The following is a 21,117-nucleotide window of genomic DNA, read 5'->3' as shown; positions in this document are numbered from 1 at the left end:
CCCAAATTTCCCTCAATCCCCTCAAATTTCCACAAACCTCCCCAATATCCCCCCGAATTTTTCCCGAATTCCCCAAATCCTCCCAAATTCCCCCAAATCCCCGTTAGTACTCTTGCCCCGCCCCTCGCCCCTTCCCGCCCTCCCATTGGCCGCCCCTCCACCCGTCTACCTTCCTCATTGGCTCCCCCTTTTTCCCCGCACTCCCTCTCTATTGGGCGCTCCTCCCGCCCATCCCCGCGCTCCCCGCCGTGCCATTGGCCGCGGATCGCGTGGGCGGAGCGTTGCCAGGTTACAAAGGGCGGGCGCGGCGGGGCCGGGCCCAGATGGGCGAGCCCGGGGGCAGCGCGGGGGCCGCGGCCCCGGGGGGCGACACCGGGGGGGCCCCGAGCCCCGCCGGGGGCAACGGGGGGACCCGCAAGCGCCGCGGGGGACCCCCGAAACCCGCACCCGCCTCCGTGCGCGGCGACAGCGCCGATGACCCCGCCGGAGACTTCAGGTAACGGGCCCGGCGCGGGAAACGGGAGCGTCCCCCTCACGGCCGGGGAGCGGGAGCCATGAGGGACCCCGAGCCTCCCTCAGGTGGGGAGGGGATACTCGGGACCCCCCCCTTCGCTGTGGGGACAATTGGGACCCTCCCCTCGGTGTGGGGACACTCGGGACCCTCAGGGACCCTCCCCTCAGGTGGCGAGGGGACACTCGGGACCCCCTCCAGTTGGGCCTGGGGCACTCCGGGACCCTCAGGAGCCCACCCCCCACTCAGGTGGAGAGGGGACACTCGGGACCCTCAGGGACCCCCCCTCATGTTGGGACCCTCAGAGAGCCCCCCACTTTGCTGTGGGGACACTCGGGACCCCCTCCCCCGGTTGGGACCGGGGCCCCTCACGACCCCTCCAGGGACAGTCGGGGGCCCCTCTCCTTGTGTGGGGACCCCCGAGGATCACCCCGCCCCTGGCGTGGCCTGAGTCCTCTGGGGCCCCACAGGGTTCCCGTCCCCGTATCCCACGGAGGTCCCGCTGTCCCCCACGCTGTCCTGGGTGTCCCCTCCTCCCCCCGCGGTGTCCCCGGGGTGTCCGTGCCCCCTGTCCCCGTATCCCTGGGCCCGGTGCCCCCTGTCCCCGTGCTCGCTCCGTGTCCCCGGGGCGATGTCCCAACCCTGCCCCGCCACTCCCGATTGCGACACCGCTGGGACCGGTGCGAGGCGGGCGCCGGCCGTGCCCTGCCACCTCCCCGTGTCACCTCCGTGTCGCTGTGCCACCCCCCCGGTGTCACCTCTGTGTCCCTGTGACCCACCTGTGTCACATCCGTGACCCTGTGTCCCCCCCAGTGTCACCTCTGTGTCGCTGTGAGCCCCTCCGTGCAGTGGCTGTCCCTTGTTTGGGCTCCCTCTGTTACTTGTAGGAGGTCCCGCTGTCCCCCGTACCTGGGCTGGGGTCCTTCCCTCACTTGTGAGGGTCCCCAAGGGGGTCCCACTGTCACCTGACCCTTGTTTGGGGTCCCTTTGTCTACTGGGAGGGTCCCACTGCCCCCTGTCCCTGGTTTGGGGTCCCTCTGTTGCCTGTCCCTTGTTTAGGGACCCTCAGTCCATGGTTTGGGGTGTCCCCTGTCCCTTGGAGGTCAGGGTCACCAAGGGGGTCCCCCCTCCAGGGCCACCCCAAATCCCCTCTAGGTTCATCCCAGACCCCCTCAGGGCCATCCCAAACCCCCTCCAGGGCCACCCCAAACCCCTCCAGGGCCACCCCAAGCCCCCTCAGGGCCACCCCAACCCCCTTCCAGGGCCACCCCAAACCCCCTTCCAGGGCCACCCCAAACCCCCTCCAGGGCCACCCCAACCCCCCTCTAGGTTCACCCCAAACCCGCTCCAGGTTCACCCCAAACCCCCTCAGGGCCACCCCAAACCCCCCTCCAGGACCACCCCAAACCCCCTCAGGGCCATCCCAAACCCCCTCTAAGTTCATCCCAAACCCCCTCCAGGTTCACCCCAAACCCCCTCTAGGTTCATCCCAAACCCCTCCAGGGCCCCCCCAAACCCCCTCCAGGGCCACCCCAAACCCCCTCAGGGCCCCCCCAAACCCCCTCCAGGGCCCCCCCAAACCCCCTCCAGGGCCACCCCAAACCCCCTCAGGGCCCCCCCAAACCCCTCCAGGGCCCCCCCAAACCCCCTCCAGGGCCACCCCAAACCCCCTCAGGGCCCCCCCAAACCCCTCCAGGGCCATTCCAAATCCCTAAGGGTCACCCCGAAACAGGGTCTGGGGTGACCCTGCCCTGGTGACACCTCCCCCCCCCCTTAGGGCCCGTCCCTGACCCCCTGTGCCCCCCTTATTGCTAATTACCCCTAATCACTCCTGTATCTTATCGGGGGGGGGGAACTCTGGACCCGGATGTGGCACTGCCACCGTCCTGCCCCCTCCTGTGTCACCTCTATCACCCTCCCGGGATGTCCTCAAGCTGTGGGGACCTCCCAGTGTGTCCCCTCCCCATCTGCAGCCCCCCAAAACCTCCCTGGGGGGGGTTCCGTCCCTTCCTGTGTCACCTTTGTCATCTTCTGTGTCACCTCTGTCACACCTGTGTCACGTGTGTCACCCCTGTCACCCCCCGGGGATGTCCTCAAGCCTTGGGGACCCTCCCTGTGTGTCCCCTCCCCCCGGGAGGACTTGGGGGTGTCCCTGGGGGGGCTGTCCCCGTGTGTCACCTCCCCCCTCACCGAGTGTCCCCAAACTGTCCCCAGGTGTCACAAGGTGCAGGAGTCTCTGCTGAGCTCGGCCAGCGGCTACAGCAACTACCGGGGGGTGCTCAACTGGTGCGTCGTGATGCTGGTGAGTCGCGACAGTCCCCCGCTATCGCGATAGTCCCGCCCTGCTGGCGGCGGGGCGCCTGCCGGGTTAATGGGCGTGGCCGTCGTGACGTCACGCGATGGGGGCGGGACAGAGCCGTTCCTGTTGCGATAGCGCCGCTCCCGTCGCGATAGGATGGCGGGGGGCTCTCCCCGGGGAGGTTGGATTTGGTTCAAAGGGGACACAGGGGCGTGGCTGAGGTGACACCAGGGGGACACTGGGGACCCTGTTCCAGTCCTTGCAGTGTCACCAAGCTCCTTGTCCTGGTCCCCAAGGAGGATCCAGAGTCCCCATAGTGACACTGAGGTGGCACCAGTGTCGCCATCCCTGTCCCCAAGGAAGTGCAGACTTCCAGTCCCTTTGGTGACACTGGGGTGGCACCAGGGGGACATTGGGGTCCCAATCCCTGTCCCCAGGAGGAGTCTGGAGCCTCCCAGTCCCCTTGGTGACACCGGGGTGACACTGAAGTGGCACCAAGGTGATATTGGGGTCCCCATCCCTGTCCCCAAGAGGGCGCAAAGACTTCCTGGTGGCCTTGGTGACACTGGGGTGACACTGGGGTGGCACCAGGGGGACATTGGGGTCCCAATTCCTGTCCCCAAGGAGGTCCAGAGCCTTCCTTGTCCCCAGGGTGGCACTGAGGTGACACTGGGGCCCCCATCGCTGTCCCTGCAGTGTCACCAAGGTCCTTGTCCTGGTCCCCAAGAGGGTGCAGAGTCTCTGTAGTGACACTGAGGCAACACTGATCCCTGTCCCCAGTCCCCTTGGTGACACCAGGGTAACACCAAGGTGACACCAATGTCCCCATCCCTGTTCCCAGGAAGGGTCCAGAGCTGTCTGTGTCCCCAGGGTGACACTGAGGTGACAGGGGGACATTGGGGTCCCCATCCCTGTCCCCAAGAGAGTCCAGAGCCCTCCTTGTCCCCAGGGTGACACCAGGATGACACTGAGGTGACAGCAGTGTCCCCAGGGTCCTTGTCCCCGCCGTGACCCTTGTCCCCAGCGTGTCCCTGTCACTGGTGACTCACCTGGTGCCACCACCCCCTGCGCCACACCCTGGTGACATGACAGCCCCGGGGTGGCACCGACCTGGGGGGGTCCCCAAAGGACTGGCGGGGGGGGTTGGTGACACCCCTGTCCCCTCAGTGCCACCTCAGTGTCCCCTGTGTCCCCTGCAGGTGCTGAGCAACGCGCGGCTCTTCCTGGAGAACCTCATCAAGTGAGGGGACAGCGGGGTGGCACTGCCACCAACACGGGGACAGCAGGGTGGCACTGTCCCCAGAGTGGCATTTAGGGGGTGTCACTGTTCTCAGGGTGGGGACAGAGGGGTGGCACTGTCCCCAGGGTGGGGACTTTGGGTGTCACTGTCCCCAAACTGGGGTTTGGAGTGTCCCAGAGGGTTTTTTAGGATTTTTTGGGGGGTGTCCTGGGGGTGTTTTTGGGGTTTTTTTTGGGAGGGGTGTCGCAGGGAAACTTTTAGGATATTTTGGGTGTTTTGAGGGGTGTCCCAAGGTAATTTTTGGGTTTTTTGGGTTTCTTTTAGGGGAGCATTTTAGGGTTTTTTTGGGGAGTGTCCCAGGGTAATTTTTGGGGTATTTTGGTTTTTTTGAGGGGGTTGTCTTGGGGTTATTTTTGGGGAGAGATGTTTTTGGGGTATTGCAGGGTTATTTGGGGGTATCCTCGGGTTATTTTTGGATATTTTGGGGAGTGTTCAGGGAGTATTTTTGGGTTGTTTTTGGGGTATCCCGGGGTTATTTTTGGGCTATTTTGGGGTTTTTTCCTCCACTCAGGTACGGCATCCTGGTGGATCCCATCCAGGTGGTCTCTCTGTTCCTCAAAGACCCCTACAGCTGGCCTGCCCCCTGCCTCGTCATTGGTGTGTCCCAGCACCCCAAAAATCCCCCCAAAACCCCTCAAATTCCCCCCCCAATATCCTCCCCCCAAAAAAACCCCCAAAAATCTCCCCTAAAAAACCCTCAAATAATTGCCCCCAAAATCACCTCTCAAAAATCCCCCAAAAATCCCCAAAACCCCTAAAAATCCCTCCTGAAAAGACCCAAAAATCACTTCCAAAACCCCCCCAAAATCTCCCTAAAAATACCCCAAAAAAATCTTAAATTCCCCATTTTCTCCCCCATTTTCTCCCCCATTTTCTCCCCCATTTTCTCCCCCATTTTCTCCCCCATTTTTCCCCTTTAACCCCAAAATCTCCCATTTTTGCCCATTTTCCCATCACCCCCCCCACTTTTTCCCCATTTTCCCATTTCCTGCCCCATTTTTCTACCCTTTTACCCCAAAATCTCCTGTTTTCCCCATTTCCCCCCTATTTTCTCCCCCATTTTCCCCCTTTTGACCCCAAATTTTCCCATTTTTCCTGTTTTCCCATCATTTTTTGTCCCATTTTCCCCCCTTTTACCCCATTTTCCCCATATTTTCCCATAATTTTTTTCTGCATTTTCCCCATTTTCCCATTATCTGCCCCATTTTTCTACCCCTTTTACCCCAAATTTCCCATTTCTCTCATATTTTTTCTCCTTTTACCCCAAAATCTCCCATTTCTGTCTATTTTGCCCATTTTCCCATAATTTTCCCCCCATTTTCTGCCCCATTTTCCTGCCCCTTCTACCCCAAATTTCCCATTTTCCCCCCAAATCTCCCTTTTCCTCTCATTTTCCCCAAATCTCCCGTTCTCGCCCCGTTTCAGCCGCCAACGCCTTTGCCGTGCTGAGCCTGGCCCTGGAGCGGCGTCTGGCGGCGGTGAGGGGCTTTTGGGGTGAATTTGGGGTGAATTCGGGGCATTTGGGGTGAATTCGGGGCATGTGGGGTGAATTTGGGGTGAATTTGGGGCATGTGGGGTGAATTTGGGGTGAATTTGGGGTCAATTTGGGGTCAATTTGGGGGCAATTCGGGGCATGTGGGGTGAATTTGGGGTGAATTTGGGGTGAATTTGGGGCATGTGGGGTGAATTTGGGGTGAATTTGGGGTGAATTTGGGGTGAATTCAGGGCATGTGGGGTGAATTTGGGGTGAATTTGGGGTGAATTCGGGGCATGTGGGGTGAATTTGGGGTGAATTTGGGGTGAATTTGGGGCATGTGGGGTGAATTTGGGGTGAATTTGGGGCATGTGGGGTGAATTTGGGGTGAATTTGGGGTGAATTTGGGGCATGTGGGGTGAATTTGGGGTGAATTTGGGGTGAATTTGGGGCATGTGGGGTGAATTTGGGGTGAATTTGGGGTGAATTTGGGGCATGTGGGGTGAATTTGGGGTGAATTTGGGGTGAATTCGGGGCATGTGGGGTGAATTTGGGGTGAATTTGGGGTGAATTTGGGGCATGTGGGGTGAATTTGGGGTGAATTTGGGGCATTTGGGGTGAATTCAGGGCATGTGGGGTGAATTTGGGGTGAATTTGGGGTGAATTTGGGGTGAATTTGGGGTGAATTTGGGGTGAATTCGGGGCATTTGGGGTGAATTTGGGGTGAATTTGGGGTGAATTTGGGGTGAATTTGGGGCATGTGGGGTGAATTCAGGGCATGTGGGGTGAATTTGGGGTGAATTTGGGGTGAATTTGGGGCATTTGGGGTGAATTTGGGGTGAATTTGGGGTGAATTCGGGGCATTTGGGGTGAATTTGGGGTGAATTCGGGGTGTGTGGGGCTGAATTTGGCACAGTTGGGGTGAATTTGGGGCATTTCGGGCTGATTTGGGTGGATTTTTGGGGCGGTTCTGGCGGATTTTGGGCTGATTTTGGTGCGTTTTGGGCTGATTTCAGGGGATTTGGAGGTGAACGTGGAGGATTTGGGGCTGATTTTGGGGTGATTTCACCATATTTTGGGTGGTTTTGGGGTGAATTCAGAGAATTTCGTGTCGTTTCGGGGTGAATTCGGGAGGATTTTGGGGTGATTTCACCATATTTTGGGTGTTTTTGGGGTGAATTCAGAGAATTTCGTGTCGTTTCGGGGTGAATTCGGGAGGATTTTGGGGTGATTTCTGATGATTTTTTTGGGTGATTCTGATGGGTTTTGGGATGAATTTGAGGCATTTTGGACTGATTTAAGATGATTTTGGAGGATTTTAGGGTCATTACTGATGATTTTGTGGTGAATTCAAAGGATTTTGGGATGAATTTGGACGATTTTGTCGGATTTGGGGGCGATTTCTGATGGTTTTGGGGCAATTTTGGGGGATTTGGGGGGATTTTTTGAGGTGAATTGGGCTGATTTAGGCAGATTTTGGGGTGAATTCGGGGGATTTTGGGTCATTTTGGCTGATTTTGCTGTGATTTTACAAATTATTTCGGAGGGCTTTGGGGTGATTTTGGGGTGATTTCAGAGTGTTTGGGGGTGATTTTGGGGGATTTTGGGCTGATTTCTGTTCATTTGGAGGTGTTTTCAGGGTGTTTTGGGGTGAATTTGGGGGATTTTGGAGTGAATTCAGAGGATTTTTGGTAGTTTTGAGCTGAATTCAGGGGATTTGGGGCTGATTTGGGTGGACTTTTGGGGCAGTTCTGGCAGATTTTGGGGTGATTTCGGTGTGTTTTGAGCTGATTTCAGGGGATTTGGTGGCGAATATGGAGGATTTGGGGTGAATTTGGGCTGATTTTGGGGTGAATTTGGGCTGATTTTGGGGTGAATTTGGGCTGGATTTTGGGGTGAATTTGGGCTGATTTTGGGGTGAATTTGGGCTGGATTTTGGGGTGAATTTGCTGGATTTTGGGGTGAATTTGGGCTGGATTTTGGGGTGAATTTGGGCTGGATTTTGGGGTGAATTTGGGCTGATTTTGGCAGGTTTTAGGATGACTTTGAGCTGATTTTGGAGGATTTGGGGATTATTTCTGTTGATTTTAGGGGATTTTGTGGTGATTTTAGGGGATTTGGGGCTGATTTGGGTGGACTTCTGGGGCAGTTCTGGCAGATTTTGGGGTGATTTCAGTGTGTTTTGAGCTGATTTCAGGGGATTTGGTGGTGAATTTGGGCTGATTTTGTGGTGAATTTGGGCTGATTTTGGGGTGAATTTGGGCTGGATTTTGGGGTGAATTTGGGCTGGATTTTGGGGTGAATTTGGGCTGATTTTGGGGTGAATTTGGGCTGGATTTTGGGGTGAATTTGCTGGATTTTGGGGTGAATTTGGGCTGGATTTTGGGGTGAATTTGGGCTGATTTTGGGGTGAATTTGGGCTGGATTTTGGGGTGAATTTGCTGGATTTTGGGGTGAATTTGGGCTGATTTTGGGGTGAATTTGGGCTGATTTTGGGGTGAATTTGGGCTGATTTTGGCAGGTTTTAGGATGACTTTGAGCTGATTTTGGAGGATTTTGGGATTATTTCTGTTGATTTTAGGGGATTTTGTGGTGATTTTAGGGGATTTGGGGCTGATTTGGGTGGACTTTTGGGGCAGTTCTGGCAGATTTTGGGGTGATTTCGGTGTGTTTTGAGGTGATTTCAGGGGATTTGGTGGCGAATATGGAGGATTTGTGGTGAATTTGGGCTGATTTTGGGGTGAATTTGAGCTGGATTTTGGGGTGAATTTGGGCTGGATTTGGGGTGAATTTGGAGGATTTGGTGGTGAATTTGGGCTGATTTTGGGCTGAATTTGGGCTGATTTTGGGGTGAATTTGCTGGATTTTGGGGTGAATTTGGGCTGATTTTGGCAGGGTTTTAGGATGATTTTGAGCTGATTTTGGAGGATTTTGGGATTATTTCTGTTGAATTCAGTGGATTTTGTGGTGATTTTAGTGGATTTTGTGGTGATTTTAGGGGATTTTGTGCTGAATTCAGTGGATTTTGTGCTGATTTTCGGGGATTTTGTGGTGATTTTTGGGGATTTGGGGCTGATTTCTGATGATTTGGGGGTGATTTCTGCTGATTTTGGGCTCCTCCTCAGGGGACGGTGTCGGAGCGCGCGGGGTCGTGTCTGCACGCCCTGAACCTGCTGAGCATCCTGTGCGTGCCCGCCGGCGTGGTGCTGCTGCTGCCCTCCGTCACCCCCGGTGAGAACACGGCTGGGGAAAATAAATGGGACAACACTGGGGGAAATGGGGAAAAAATGGGACAAAAACTGGGAAAAAGATGGGGAAAAAACTGGGACAAAAATGAGGAAAAATCTGGGACAAAGATGAGGAAAAAATGGGAAAAAACAGGGGAAAATGGGACAAAAGTAGGGAAGAAATTGGGGAAAATGGGGAAAAACTGGGGAAAAAAGGGACAAAACTGGGGAAAAATGGGACAAGACTGGGGAAAAATGGGGAAAAACTGGGGAAAAAGGGACAAAAACGGGGAAAAAACTGGGACAAAACTGGGGAAAAATGGGACAAAAACTGGGGAAAAATGGGACACAAATGAGGAAAAATCTGGGAGAAAAATGAGGAAAAATCTGGGACAAAAATGAGGAAAAAACTGGGACAAAAATGAGGAAAAAACTGAGACAAAGATGAGGAAAAAATGGGAAAAAACAGGGGAAAATGGGACAAAATTAGGGAAGAAATTGGGGAAAATGGGGAAAAAATGGGGAAAAAAGGGACAAAACTGGGGAAAAAGGGACAAAAACTGGGGAAAAATGGGACAAGACTGGGGAAAAATGGGGAAAAACTGGGGAAAAAGGGACAAAAATGGGGAAAAAACTGGGACAAAACTGGGGAAAAATGGGACAAAAACTGGGGAAAAATGGGACACAAATGAGGAAAAATCTGGGAGAAAAATGAGGAAAAATCTGGGAGAAAAATGAGGAAAAATCTGGGAGAAAAATGAGGAAAAAACTGGGACAAAAATGAGGAAAAAACTGAGACAAAGATGAGGAAAAAACTGAGACCAAGATGAGGAAAAAATGGGAAAAAACAGGGAAAATGGGGGGGAAATGGGACAAAATTAGGGAAAAAATTGGGGAAAATGGGGAAAAAATGGGGAAAAAAGAGACAAAACTGGGGAAAAAATGGGACAAAAACTGGGGAAAAATGGGACAAAACTGGGACAAAAATGAGGAAAAATCTGGGACAAAGATGAGGAAAAAATGGGAAAAAAACAGGGAAAACTGGGGAAAATGGGACAAAATTAGGGAAAAAATTGGGGAAAATGGGGGAAAAATGGGACAAAAACTGGGGAAAACTGGGACAAAACTGGGGAAAAAACTGGGACAAAACTGGGGAAAAATGGGACAAAACTGGGGAAAAATGGGACAAAAACTGGGAAAAACTGGGACAAAAACTGGGGAAAAAACTGGGACAAAAACGGGGAAAAAACTGGGACAAAACTGGGGAAAACTGGGGACAAAACTGGGGAAAAAACTGGGACAAAGATGAGGAAAAAAATGGGAAAAAACAGGGAAAACTGGGGGAAAATGGGACAAAAACTGGGGAAAAATGGGACAAAAACTGGGGAAAAAAGGGACAAAACTGGGGGAAAAACTGGGACAAAAATGAGGAGAATTTGGGAAAAAATGAGGGGAAAAGTAGGAAAAAAGGGAAAAAATGGGGAGAAATGGGAAAAATAGAGGAAAATTGGGGAAAATGGGGAAAAAACTGAGGAAATGGGAAAAAGCTGCAAAAAACTGGGGAAAAACTGGGAAATATGAGAAAAATGGGATAAAATTGGGGGAAAATGGGACAAAAATGGGACAAAACTGGGGAAAGATTGGAAAGACTGGAAGAGAAGAACTCTGCAAATAGAAAACAGGGGAAATAATGGGGGGAAATGGGAAAATCTGGGAAAAATTTGGGGAAAAATCAGGAAAAACTGGGAAAAAAATGGAGGGGAAGAACTCTGGGAAGGGAAAAATGGGAAAAATTGGGAAGAATCTGGGAAAAACTGGGAAAAAAAAATGGAGGGGAATAAATTTGGGAAGAGAAAACTGGGAAAAACTGGAAGGGAGGAGATTTGGGAATAGAAAAATGAGGAGGAACTGGGAAAAATTGGAGGGGAGGAACTGGGAAGGGAAAAATGAGAAAAAACTGGGAAGAATTGGGGAAAACCTGGGGAAAACTGGAAGGGAATAAACTGGGAAGGGAAGAGTGGAAGAAATTGGGAAAAAAATGGGAAAAAATGGAGAAAAACTGGGAAAAAATGGGAAAAAACTGGGAAAAAAAGGAAAAAATGGGAAAAAAAAAGGAAAAAATGGGAAAAAAACTGTAAGGGAAGAGAGGTGGGAAGATAAATCTGGGGAAAACTGGGAGGAGTAGGGGAAAACTGGGAAGAATGGAGGAAAACTGGGAAAAAAAAGGGAAAAGATTGGGAAGAACCAGGAAACATAGAGGAAACAAAACAGGAAAAAATGGAAAAAAAATGGCGGGGAAAATGGGGAAAAAATGGAAAAAGTGGGGGAAAATTGGGGAAAAATGGGGGAAAATTGGGGAAAAATGGGAAATATTGGGGGGAAAATGGAGGGGAAGAGATTTGGGAAGGGAAAAGTGGTGAAATAGTTGGGGTTGAGCCCTCCCTGAGCCCCGAATCCCCCCGCAGTGGGCGCCGTGTTCGCTCTGGCCGTGCACACCGTGCTCTTCCTCAAGCTCTTCTCCTTCCACGACGTCAACAAATGGTGCCGGGAGCGCCAGGCCGGGACCCCCAGGACGGCCCCCAGAGCCCCCCAGGGGGCTCCTGCAGGTGCTGGGGGCTCGGGGAGGGGTCTGGGGGGGTCCCCCGAGGCCATTTTGGGGAGTTCACGGTGGGTTTTGTTTTTTGGGGGGGGTCTCACAGCCCGCAGAGCCAACGGGAACGTGGCGCACGGAGAGGTCGCCTACCCGGAGAACCTCAGCTACAGGAGTGAGTCTGGGGGCTGCTGGGGCTGCTTTGGGGGGAGTTCTGGGGCTGTTTTTGGGGGGTTCTGGGGCTGGTGTTGGGGGGTTTATTTGGGTAGATTTTTGGGGTGTTTTTGGGAATTTCTGGGGTGGTTTTTGTGGATTTTGGGGGTTTTTTGGGGTGTTTTTAGGGAGTTTCTGGTTGTGTTTTTGAGGGTGGTTTTGGGGGTCTAAAAGCCCCCCCGTGTGTCCCCCCCAGAGCTGTATTCCTTCCTGCTGGCCCCCACCCTGTGCTATGAGCTCAACTTCCCACGGGAACCCCCCAAAAAAACCCCAATACCTCCCCAAATCCACCATGAGAACCCCAAAACTTCCCCAAATCCCTCTCAAACGCCTTCTAGGACCCCCCAAAACCTCCCCGAATCCTCCCCTAGGACCCCCAAACCCTCCTCAAACCACCTCCAAATCCCCTCCTGATCTCCATTGTGGGTGGGTTTTGGGGGGCTATTTTTGGGGGGCTTTTTAGGGGTGTTCTGGGGGTTCCAGGGATGTTTTTTGGCCCCCCTGAGAGTCCCCCGTGCCCCCCCAGACCTGTATTACTTCCTGCTGGCCCCCACGCTGTGCTATGAGCTCAACTTCCCTCGCTCCCCGCGGCTCAGGAAGAGATTCCTGCTCAGACGCCTCTGCGAGATGGTAACGGGCTCCTGGGGGGAAATTGGGGGGAACTGGGGGGGCTTGGGGAGGTTTGGGGAGGATTTGGGGCATCCTGGGGGGTCCTAAGGGGGATTTGAGGGAGATTTAGGGGGTAATTTGGGGAGGTTTTGTGATCCTGGGGGGAGATTTGAGGAGGTTTTGGGGGTCCCAGGGGGGAGGATTTTGGGGAAATGTGGGAGGGTTTGGGGAATCCTGGGGGAGGGATTTGAGGGGGAATTTTGGAGGTCCTGAGGGTATTTTGGGGGGAGAATTTTGGAAAAAAAAAAAAAAAAACCTTAAAATTTGTGTGGGGATTGAGGGAAAATTTGGGATTTTGGGGTCCCAGATGGGGAATGAGACCCTAAAAAACTGAGGGGGAGGGAGCTTTAAATGGGGGTGTCCCTGAGGCCATTTGGGGCTCGGAGCCTCCTCTCCAAATTTCCTTTCCCATTTTTTTTTCCAGCTGTTTTTCACCCAGCTCTTGGTGGGGCTGATCCAGCAGGTGAATTGAGGAGGGGGATTTGGAGGGAATTCTGGGTTTTGGGGGATTTGAGGGGGGATCTTGGGGGATTTTGGGGCAATTTGAAGGGAATTTTTGGGGTTTTGAAGGGGGTTGAGGAGGGATGGGGGGAAATTTAGGAGTTTGGGGGGACTTTGGGGGGAATTCTGGCTTTTGGGGGGGTTTGAGAGGGAATTTTGGGATTTTTTGGTGGGTTTTTTGGGGTTCCCCCCTCAGGATCCCCCGTTTTTTGCAGTGGATGGTTCCCACGATCCAGAATTCCATGAAACCTTTCCGGGTGAGCCCCTTCCCCCAAAAAAAAAACCCCAGAAAAAACTCACCCAAATTCCCCAAAAATCTTGGATTTCACTGAAAAAACCCAAATTCTCTGAAATCTCCCCTTAAACCCTCCCAAATTCCTCCCAAAAAGCTCCCCCAAACACCCCAAAACCCCTGAATTCTGCCCCAAATTCCTCTAAACCCCAAATCTCCTCTCACGCCCCCAAAATCCTCCCAAAATTCCCCCCAAAAACCTGAAGTTCCTCCCAAATTCTCTCTCAAACACTTTAAATTCTCCCAAAATTCCTCCCAAAACTCCAATTCCTCCCAAATCTCACTTCACACCCCTCTAAATCTCTCAAAATCTCCCCAAAAAAAACCCAAATCCCCCCTCAAACCTCCCAAAATTCCCCCCAAAACCCCCAATTCCTCCCAAAATCCCCAAATTTTCCCCAAAGCCCTCCTCAAACTCCCCCAAAATCACCTGCAAACCCAAAACTCCCCCTAAATCCTCCTTTAAATCCCTCCTCAAACTCCAAAATCCCCTTAAATTCCCCCCCAAAACCCCAAATTCCCCCCCAAACCCTCCAAACTTGCCCCAAACCCCCAAATTTCCTCCCCCGCTCCAGGACATGGATTATTCCCGGATCATCGAGCGCCTCCTGAAGCTGGCTGTGAGTCTGGGACCCCAAAAACCCCAAAAAACACCTCAAAAACCACCCCAAAAAAACCCTGACCCAAACCCCTGAACCCCAAAATACCCCCAACCCCCCAAATCCCCCAAACCCCCCCCCAAAACCCCAAATTCCCTTCAAATCCCTCCTCAAATGCCCTAAAAAACCCCAAATTGCCCCAAAAACCCAATTTCCTCCCAAATCCTCAAGTCCTTCCTCAAACCACCCAAAAAAATCCCCTCAAAACCTCAAATTCCCACAAAAATCCCCAACAAAACCCAAAAATCCTGCCAAAATTCTTCCTCAAACCCCCCCAAAAACCCCAAATCCCCCAAATCCCCTCAAAATCGCCCCAAATCCCTGTTTTTTCCCCCAAAAAAACCCATTCTAAATTACCTTTTTTCCCCCCAAACTCCAAAACCCTTTTTCCCCCCCAAAAACCCCCTTTTTCCCTAAACCCCGTGGACTTTTTCCCCCCCAAAAAAAACCAAATCCCACTTTTCTCCCCCAAAAAAACTCCCAACCCCCCTTTTTTCCTCCCCAAAATCCAAACCCCTCCTTTTCTCCCCCCAAAAACCCCAAAACGCCCCTTTTTTCCCCAAAAATCCTCCTTCAAAAGACCCCAAACCTTTTTTCCTCCCCAACTCCCTTTTTTTCCCCCCAAAAAAAAACCCCAACCCCCTTTTCTTTCCCCAAAACCCCCTTTTTCCCCCAAAAATGCCCTTTTTATCCCACAAAAACCCCCAAAAAAACGGAAAACCTCCTTTTTTTCCCCCCGTAAAGCAGCTTTTTTTCCTCAAAAATGACCCAAAACTCCCTTTTTTCCCCAAAAAAAATTCCGTTTTTCCCCCTCAAAAGCCCCAAATGTGGTTTTTTTGGTTGTTTTTTTTTTCCCCAGGTCCCCAATCACCTGATCTGGCTGATTTTCTTCTACTGGTTCTTCCACTCGTGTCTGAACGTGGTGGCCGAGCTGCTGCAGTTCGGGGACAGGGAGTTCTACCGCGACTGGTGGTAATTTGGGGGAAATTTGGGGATTTTTGGGGATTTTCGAGGATTTTCGGGGATTTGGGGACATTTTGGGGTGTTTGGGGGGGGGGATTGAGGAGATTTTTTTTTTTTTTTTTTTTTTTTTTTTTTTTTTTTGGGGGGGGGATTTGGGTGGAGTTGGGGGTTGGGGGAAATTTTGGGGGGGTTTGAGGAAGAATTTTGGCAGGATTTTTGGGTTTTGTTGGGGATTTTTGTGGGAATTTGAGGTTTTGAGGGGATTTTTTGGGGTGGTTTGAGGAAGGACTTGAGGATTTGGGGGGAAATTGGGTTTTTGGGGCAATTTGGGGTTTTTTAGGGCATTTGAGAAGGGATTTGAAGGGAATTTGGGGTTTTGGGGGGACTTTGGGGGGGTTGGGGGATTTGGGGGGTTGGGGGATTTTGGGGTTCAGGGGTTTGGGTCAGGGTTTTTTTGGGGAGTCCCTTTTTTGGGGTGTCGGGTTTTTGGGGTGCCACATTTTTGGGGTTCCCCAGCCCAATTTCCATCCCGTTTTTGGGGAGTTTGAGAGTAGATTGGGGGGAATTTGATGTTTCGGGGGGTGTTTAGGGGTGAATTTTTGGGGAATTTGGGCGGATTTTGGGGGAATTCAGGATTTTTTGGGGAAATTCTTGGGAGGATTTTGGAGAAATCGGGGTATTCGTGGCTATTTAGGGGTGAATTTTGGGGGAGTTTGGGTTTTGTGAGGATTTTTGGGGAAATTTAGGGTTTTGGGGGTATTTAGGGATGACTTTTGAGGGAATTTGGGGGTATTTAGGGGTGAATTTTGGAGAATTTGGGGTTATTTAAGGGTGAATTTTTGGGAAATTCAGGATTTTGGGGAGGATTTTTTGGGTATTTAGAGGTGAATTTTGGGGAATTCGGGCTTTTATGACGATTTTTGTGAGGGATTTTGGGGTTTTGTGGGCATTTAGGGATGAATTTTGGGGGGAATTTTAGTTTTTTGGGGTTATTTAGGGGTCCCTGAGCCCAAGTTTTCCCCCCTCCAGGAATTCGGAATCCGTCACCTACTTCTGGCAGAACTGGAACATCCCCGTGCACAAATGGTGCCTCAGGTGGGGTCTGGGGGAAATTCGGGGGATTTGGGGAGAAATTTTGGGATTTGGGGTGGATTTGGGAGGAATTGGTGGTTTTGGGGGGATTTTGGAGGAATTTGGGGGGATTTTTGGGTTGGATTTTGGAGGAATTTGGGGTTTAGGGGGGATTTTGGGGGGATTTTGGGGGGCAATTTGGGAGATTTTGGGGGTTTGGGAAGGAATTTTGGAGTTTGAGGGGATTTTGAGGGAAATGGGGGGAAAATTGGGAGAAATTTTGGGTTTTGGGGTGGGTTTTGGAAGAATTGGGATTTCGGGGAAAATTTAGGGGAATTTGGGGGGAATTTAGAGGAAATTTGGGGGATTTTTGGGGGGATTTGGGAGAGATTTTGGGGTTTGGGGGATTTTTTGGGGTGGGTTTTGGAAGAATTGGGATTTTGGGGAGATTTGGGGAGTCTGAGGGGTAATTATGGAGGAATTTGGGGGTTTTGAGGAGGGATTTTTGGGGGAATATGGGGTTTTAGGGGGATTTGGAGTCTTGGGGTGATTGAGAGGGAATTTTGAAGGAATTTGGGGATTTTGGGGCGTTTGAGAGGGAATTTTGGGGTGAAATTGGGTTTTTTTGGACGAGATTTCTGTTTTTGGGGGGGATTCCTGGGCTTTTTTGGGGGAATTTCAGGGTTTTTTTGGAGGGGAATTGGCATTTTTGGGGGGGGAATTCTGGGTGAATTTTGGGTTTTTTTGGGGGTGTATTTAGGGGCTCTGGGGGGCCCGTGGGTTATTTTGGGGCGGTTTTGGGGGTCCCCAGGCACTTTTACAAGCCGATGCTGAAGAGGGGGGTCAGCAAGTGGACGGCGCAGGCGGCCGTGTTCCTGGCCTCGGCCTTCTTCCACGAGGTCAGCGCCCCAAAATACCCCTGGGAACCCCAAAAATACCCCTGGGAACCCCAAAAATACCCCTGGGAACCCCAAAACCACCCCTGGGAACCCCAAGATCCCATCAGGGACCCCAGAATCCTGCCAGGAACACTAAAACCCTGAAAAATCCCACTAAAAATCCCAAAATCCAAACCCTAAATCCTACTGGAAACCCCAAAATCCCACTAAAAACCCCAAAATCCTGCAGGGAAACCCAAAATCCCACTAAAAACCCCAAAAATCCTGCAGGGAAACCCTAAATCCTGCTGGAAACCCCAAAATCCCACTAAAAACCCCAAAAATCCTGCAGGGAAACCCTAAATCCTGCTGGAAACCCCAAAATCCCACTAAAAACCCCAAAAATCCTGCAGGGAAACCCTAAATCCTGCTGGAAACCCCAAAATTCTTGCCAAAAATCCTGCTGGGAACCCTAAAATCCCCTCTGGGAACCCCAAAAATCCCACAAAAACTCCCAAAAATCCTGCTGGGATCCCCAAAACCCCCCTGGGAAAACCCAAAAATCCCAATGAGAACCCCAAAATTCACAGGGTTTTACAGGGAACCCCGCAAAACCCCACAAGGAGCCCCAGAATTCCTGCAGAGAACCCCAAATTCCCACTGAGAATCCCAAAATCCCTCTGGGAACCCCCAAAACCCCTCTGGGAACCCCAAATTCCCCCCAAGGATCCCCAAAATGCCTCTGGGACCCCCTTAAATCCTGGGGGAGTGCCCCAAATGCGTTTGTGACCCCATTTTCCCCCAGTACCTGGTGAGTGTCCCCCTGAGGATGTTCCGGCTCTGGGCCTTCATGGGCATGGCGGCACAGGTAAGAGCACCCCAAAACCCTGACACCCCAAACCCTGACACCCCAAACCTGACACCCCAAAAACCTGATACCCCAAAACCCTGACACCCCTAAAACCTGACACCCCAAACCTGACACCCCAAACCTGATACCCCAAACCTGATACCCCAAAACACTGACACCCCTAAACCCTGACACCCCAAACCACTGACACCCCTAAACCCTGACACCCCAAACCTGACACCCCAAACCTGACACCCCAAAACCCTGACACCCCAAACCTGACACTCCAAACCTGATACCCCAAACCTGACACCCCAAACCTGATACCCCAAAACCTGACACTCCAAACCTGATACCCCAAACCTGATACCCCAAACCTGACACCCCAAAACCTGACACCCCAAACCTGACACTCCAAACCTGATACCCCAAACCTGACACCCCTAAACCCTGACACCCCAAACCTGATACCCCAAACCTGATACCCCAAACCTGACACCCCAAACCTGATACCCCAAAACCTGACACTCCAAACCTGATACCCCAAACCTGACACCCCAAACCTGACACCCCAAACCTGACACCCCAAACCTGATACCCCTAAACCCTGATACCCCAAACCTGATACCCCAAACCTGACACCCCTAAACCCTGATACCCCAAACCTGACACCCCAAACCTGATACCCCTAAACCCTGATACCCCAAACCTGATACCCCAAACCTGACACCCCTAAACCCTGATACCCCAAACCTGATACCCCAAACCTGACACCCCTAAACCCTGACACCCCTAAAACCTGACACCCCAAAAACCCGACACCCCAAAACACTGATACCCCAAAAACTGGACACCCCAAAACCTGACACCCCAAAAATGGGGCGCCCCAAAACCGGGACACCCCAAAAACCCAACACCCCAAAAACTCGACACCTCAAAACACTGACACCCCAAAACCTGACCCCCAAAGAAGGGCCGCCCCAAAACAGGGATACCCCAAAACTGTAACCCCAAAACGGGTACCCCAAAAACCGGGGGGACAAGGCAAAAAACGGGAGGGAAGGGGAGGAAGAAAGGATTTCAGGTTCAAAAAAAAATGGGGAGAATGGATTTGGGGTCCCCAAAACGGGGGCAGTGAGTTTGGGGTCCCCAAAAAGGGAGGGGGACAATGGGTTTGAGGTTCAGGGGTGACCCGGTGTCCCCAGGGCAGGGCCGTCAGTCAGGACACACCTGGGGGTGACACTGGGACACACCAGGGGGTGACATTGTCCCCGTCCTTGTCCCCAGGTCCCCCTGGCCTAGGGTTGTCACAGGGCAGAGGACACCAGGGGACAGCCCTGAGTGTGTCACTGTCCCCTGATCCTGCTGGCCCGGGGTGGCAGGGGACACCAGGGGACAGCCCTGAGTGTGTCACTGTCCCCTGATCCTGCTGGCCCGGGGTGGCAGGGGACACCAGGGGACAGCCCTGAGTGTGTCACTGTCCCCTGGTCCTGCTGGCCCGGGGTGGCAGGGGACACCAGGGGACAGCCCTGAGTGTGTCACTGTCCCCTGATCCTGCTGGCCTGGGGTGGCAGGGGACACCAGGGGACAGCCCTGAGTGTGTCACTGTCCCCTGGTCCTGCTGGCCTGGGGTGGCAGGGGACACCAGGGGACAGCCCTGACTGTGTCACTGTCCCCTCAGATCCCGCAGGCCTGGCTGGTGTCACAGCGCTGAGCGGTGACCAGGGGACAGGGAGGGGACAGCCCTGAGTGTCCCTTGTGCTCAGCTGTGCTGTCCTGGCTGTGTCACAGCGCTGGGGTGGCAGGGGGTGACCGGTGACACCCCTCGGTGTGTCACTGCCCTTGTCCCCAGACGCCGCAGGGCTGGCTGGTGTCAGAGGGCAGGGACACGGGTGACAGCCCTGAGCGTGTCCTGTGGCTGTCCCCAGATCCCGCTGGCGTGGCTGGTGTCGCGGTTCCTGCGGGGACACTACGGGAACGCGGCCGTGTGGATGTCGCTGATCCTGGGCCAGCCCATCGCCGTGCTCATGTACGTGCACGATTACTACGTGCTCAACTGCGAGGGCGCCCCCTGAGCCCCTCACATCCCTCACGGGGATCCCCCCAGTACATCCCTGGGACCCCCAAACCAGCCTGGAACCTCCGAAACCCCCCGGGAGTCCTGGGACCCCCCAAATCCCCCCTGAAACACCTGGGGCCCCTTCCCAAACTCTCCTGAGGGTCCCAAAACCTCCCTCAGCCCCCTGGGGACCCCCAACCCCCTCCGGGGATTCCGGAACCCCCTAAATCATCCCAGGAATCCCCCAAACCTCCCCCTGGGGGGTTCCGGGACCCCCCAAATCCCCTCGGGGATCCTGGGACACCCCCAAAATCCCCCAGGGGGTTCTGGAACCCCCCAAACCCCCTCGGGGACCCCCCAAATCCCCCCGGGGACCCCCCCAAAACCCCTCCCGGGGGTCCCAGGAGCCCCCAAAATCCCCTCCCCCCGCCCCGCTGTGGGCGGGGCCTGAGCGAATGTCGGATCAATGCAATACTGGGGACTCTCGGGGGGTCTTGGGCGGCCTTTGGGGACCCCCCGGCCCCGGCGGAGCCCCCGCGGCGCCTTCGGCACTTTATGGACTGACCCTGATCCCTGACCCCGTCCCTGCACCTGCCAAGACCTGCCGGGACCTGGCCCTGGTCCTGTCACTGCCCATGGCCCTGCCAGGACCTTTGGGTGCTGCTCATGGCCCTGCCAGGACCTGTCCTGTTCCTGTCACTGCTCATGGCCCTGCCAGGACCTTTGGGTGCTGCTCATGGCCCTGCCAGGACCTGTCCTGTTCCTGTCACTGCTCATGGCCCTGCCAGGACCTTTGGGTGCTGCTCATGGCCCTGCCAGGACCTGTCCTGTTCCTGTCACTGCTCATGGCCCTGCCAGGACCTTTGGGTGCTGCTCATGGCCCTGCCAGGACCTGCCGGGACTTGTCCTGTCCCTTTCACTGTCCCATGGTCCTACCAAGACATTTCCATGGCCCTGCCAGGATCTGTCTCTCTCCCTGTATCCTCTCATGGTCCTGTCAGGACCTGCTTTGTCCTTGCTCATGACCCTGCCAGGACCTGCTGAGACATTTTCATGATCCTGCCGAGACCTGGCCCTGTCCTTGCCCCTGGTCCTGCCAGGACCCGCTAGGACATTTCCACGGCCTGCCGGGACCTGTCCCTGCTCACGGTCCTGCCAGGACCTTCAGTGACATTTCCACAACCCTGCCAGGACCTGCTGGGACTTTTGGGTGTCCGTGGCCCGCCAGGACCCTTGGGTGCTGTCCAGGCCCCTGCCAGGACATGCCCCTCTCCCCCTTTCCCCTCCCCCCAGTGATTAAAAATCTCTTTTTCCATTTCCGGCCCCGTTTGTGCCTTTGTGGGGGGACTGGGATGGGCTGGGGACGAGTCCCGGGATTCTCCAGTGATCCTGAATGTTCCCCTGGCTTTCCATGGATCCCACATTCCTCCAGGATCTTTTCCTGCTTCCCAAAAATGTCTCCGGCCCCGCTCAAGACATAGAAAATAAATTTTATTTTTTTACTGTTTTGATCCTCGGGATGGTGGGACTGGGGCTGGATCCCAACATTCCAGAACTGTAT

The 21,117-nt window shown here is 53.6% G+C and overlaps 1 protein-coding gene across 1 annotated transcript; it reads left to right on the top strand.

Annotated features, from left to right (window-relative positions):
- Nucleotides 1-323: 323 nt before the first annotated feature.
- On the top strand, nucleotides 324-19,572 carry DGAT1 (diacylglycerol O-acyltransferase 1; the record flags this gene model as incomplete). Its single annotated transcript, XM_083861641.1, has 17 exons — nucleotides 324-496; nucleotides 2,726-2,813; nucleotides 4,010-4,050; nucleotides 4,622-4,707; nucleotides 5,536-5,588; nucleotides 8,710-8,815; nucleotides 11,277-11,417; nucleotides 11,511-11,576; nucleotides 12,141-12,244; nucleotides 12,708-12,746; nucleotides 13,000-13,041; nucleotides 13,652-13,696; nucleotides 14,595-14,707; nucleotides 15,728-15,793; nucleotides 16,581-16,668; nucleotides 17,453-17,515; nucleotides 19,426-19,572. 17 exons carry the CDS (start codon nucleotides 324-326, stop codon nucleotides 19,570-19,572), a joined length of 1,461 nt encoding a protein of 486 aa, XP_083717767.1.
- Between the last annotated feature and the right edge of the window lie 1,545 nt (nucleotides 19,573-21,117).

This window comes from Zosterops lateralis (assembly GCF_965231275.1).
Source record: "Zosterops lateralis genome assembly, chromosome: 1".
NCBI lineage: Eukaryota > Metazoa > Chordata > Aves > Passeriformes > Zosteropidae > Zosterops > Zosterops lateralis.
The sequence above is the reverse complement of the archived record's forward strand: the minus strand, read 5'-3'. Positions and strand labels throughout refer to the sequence as shown.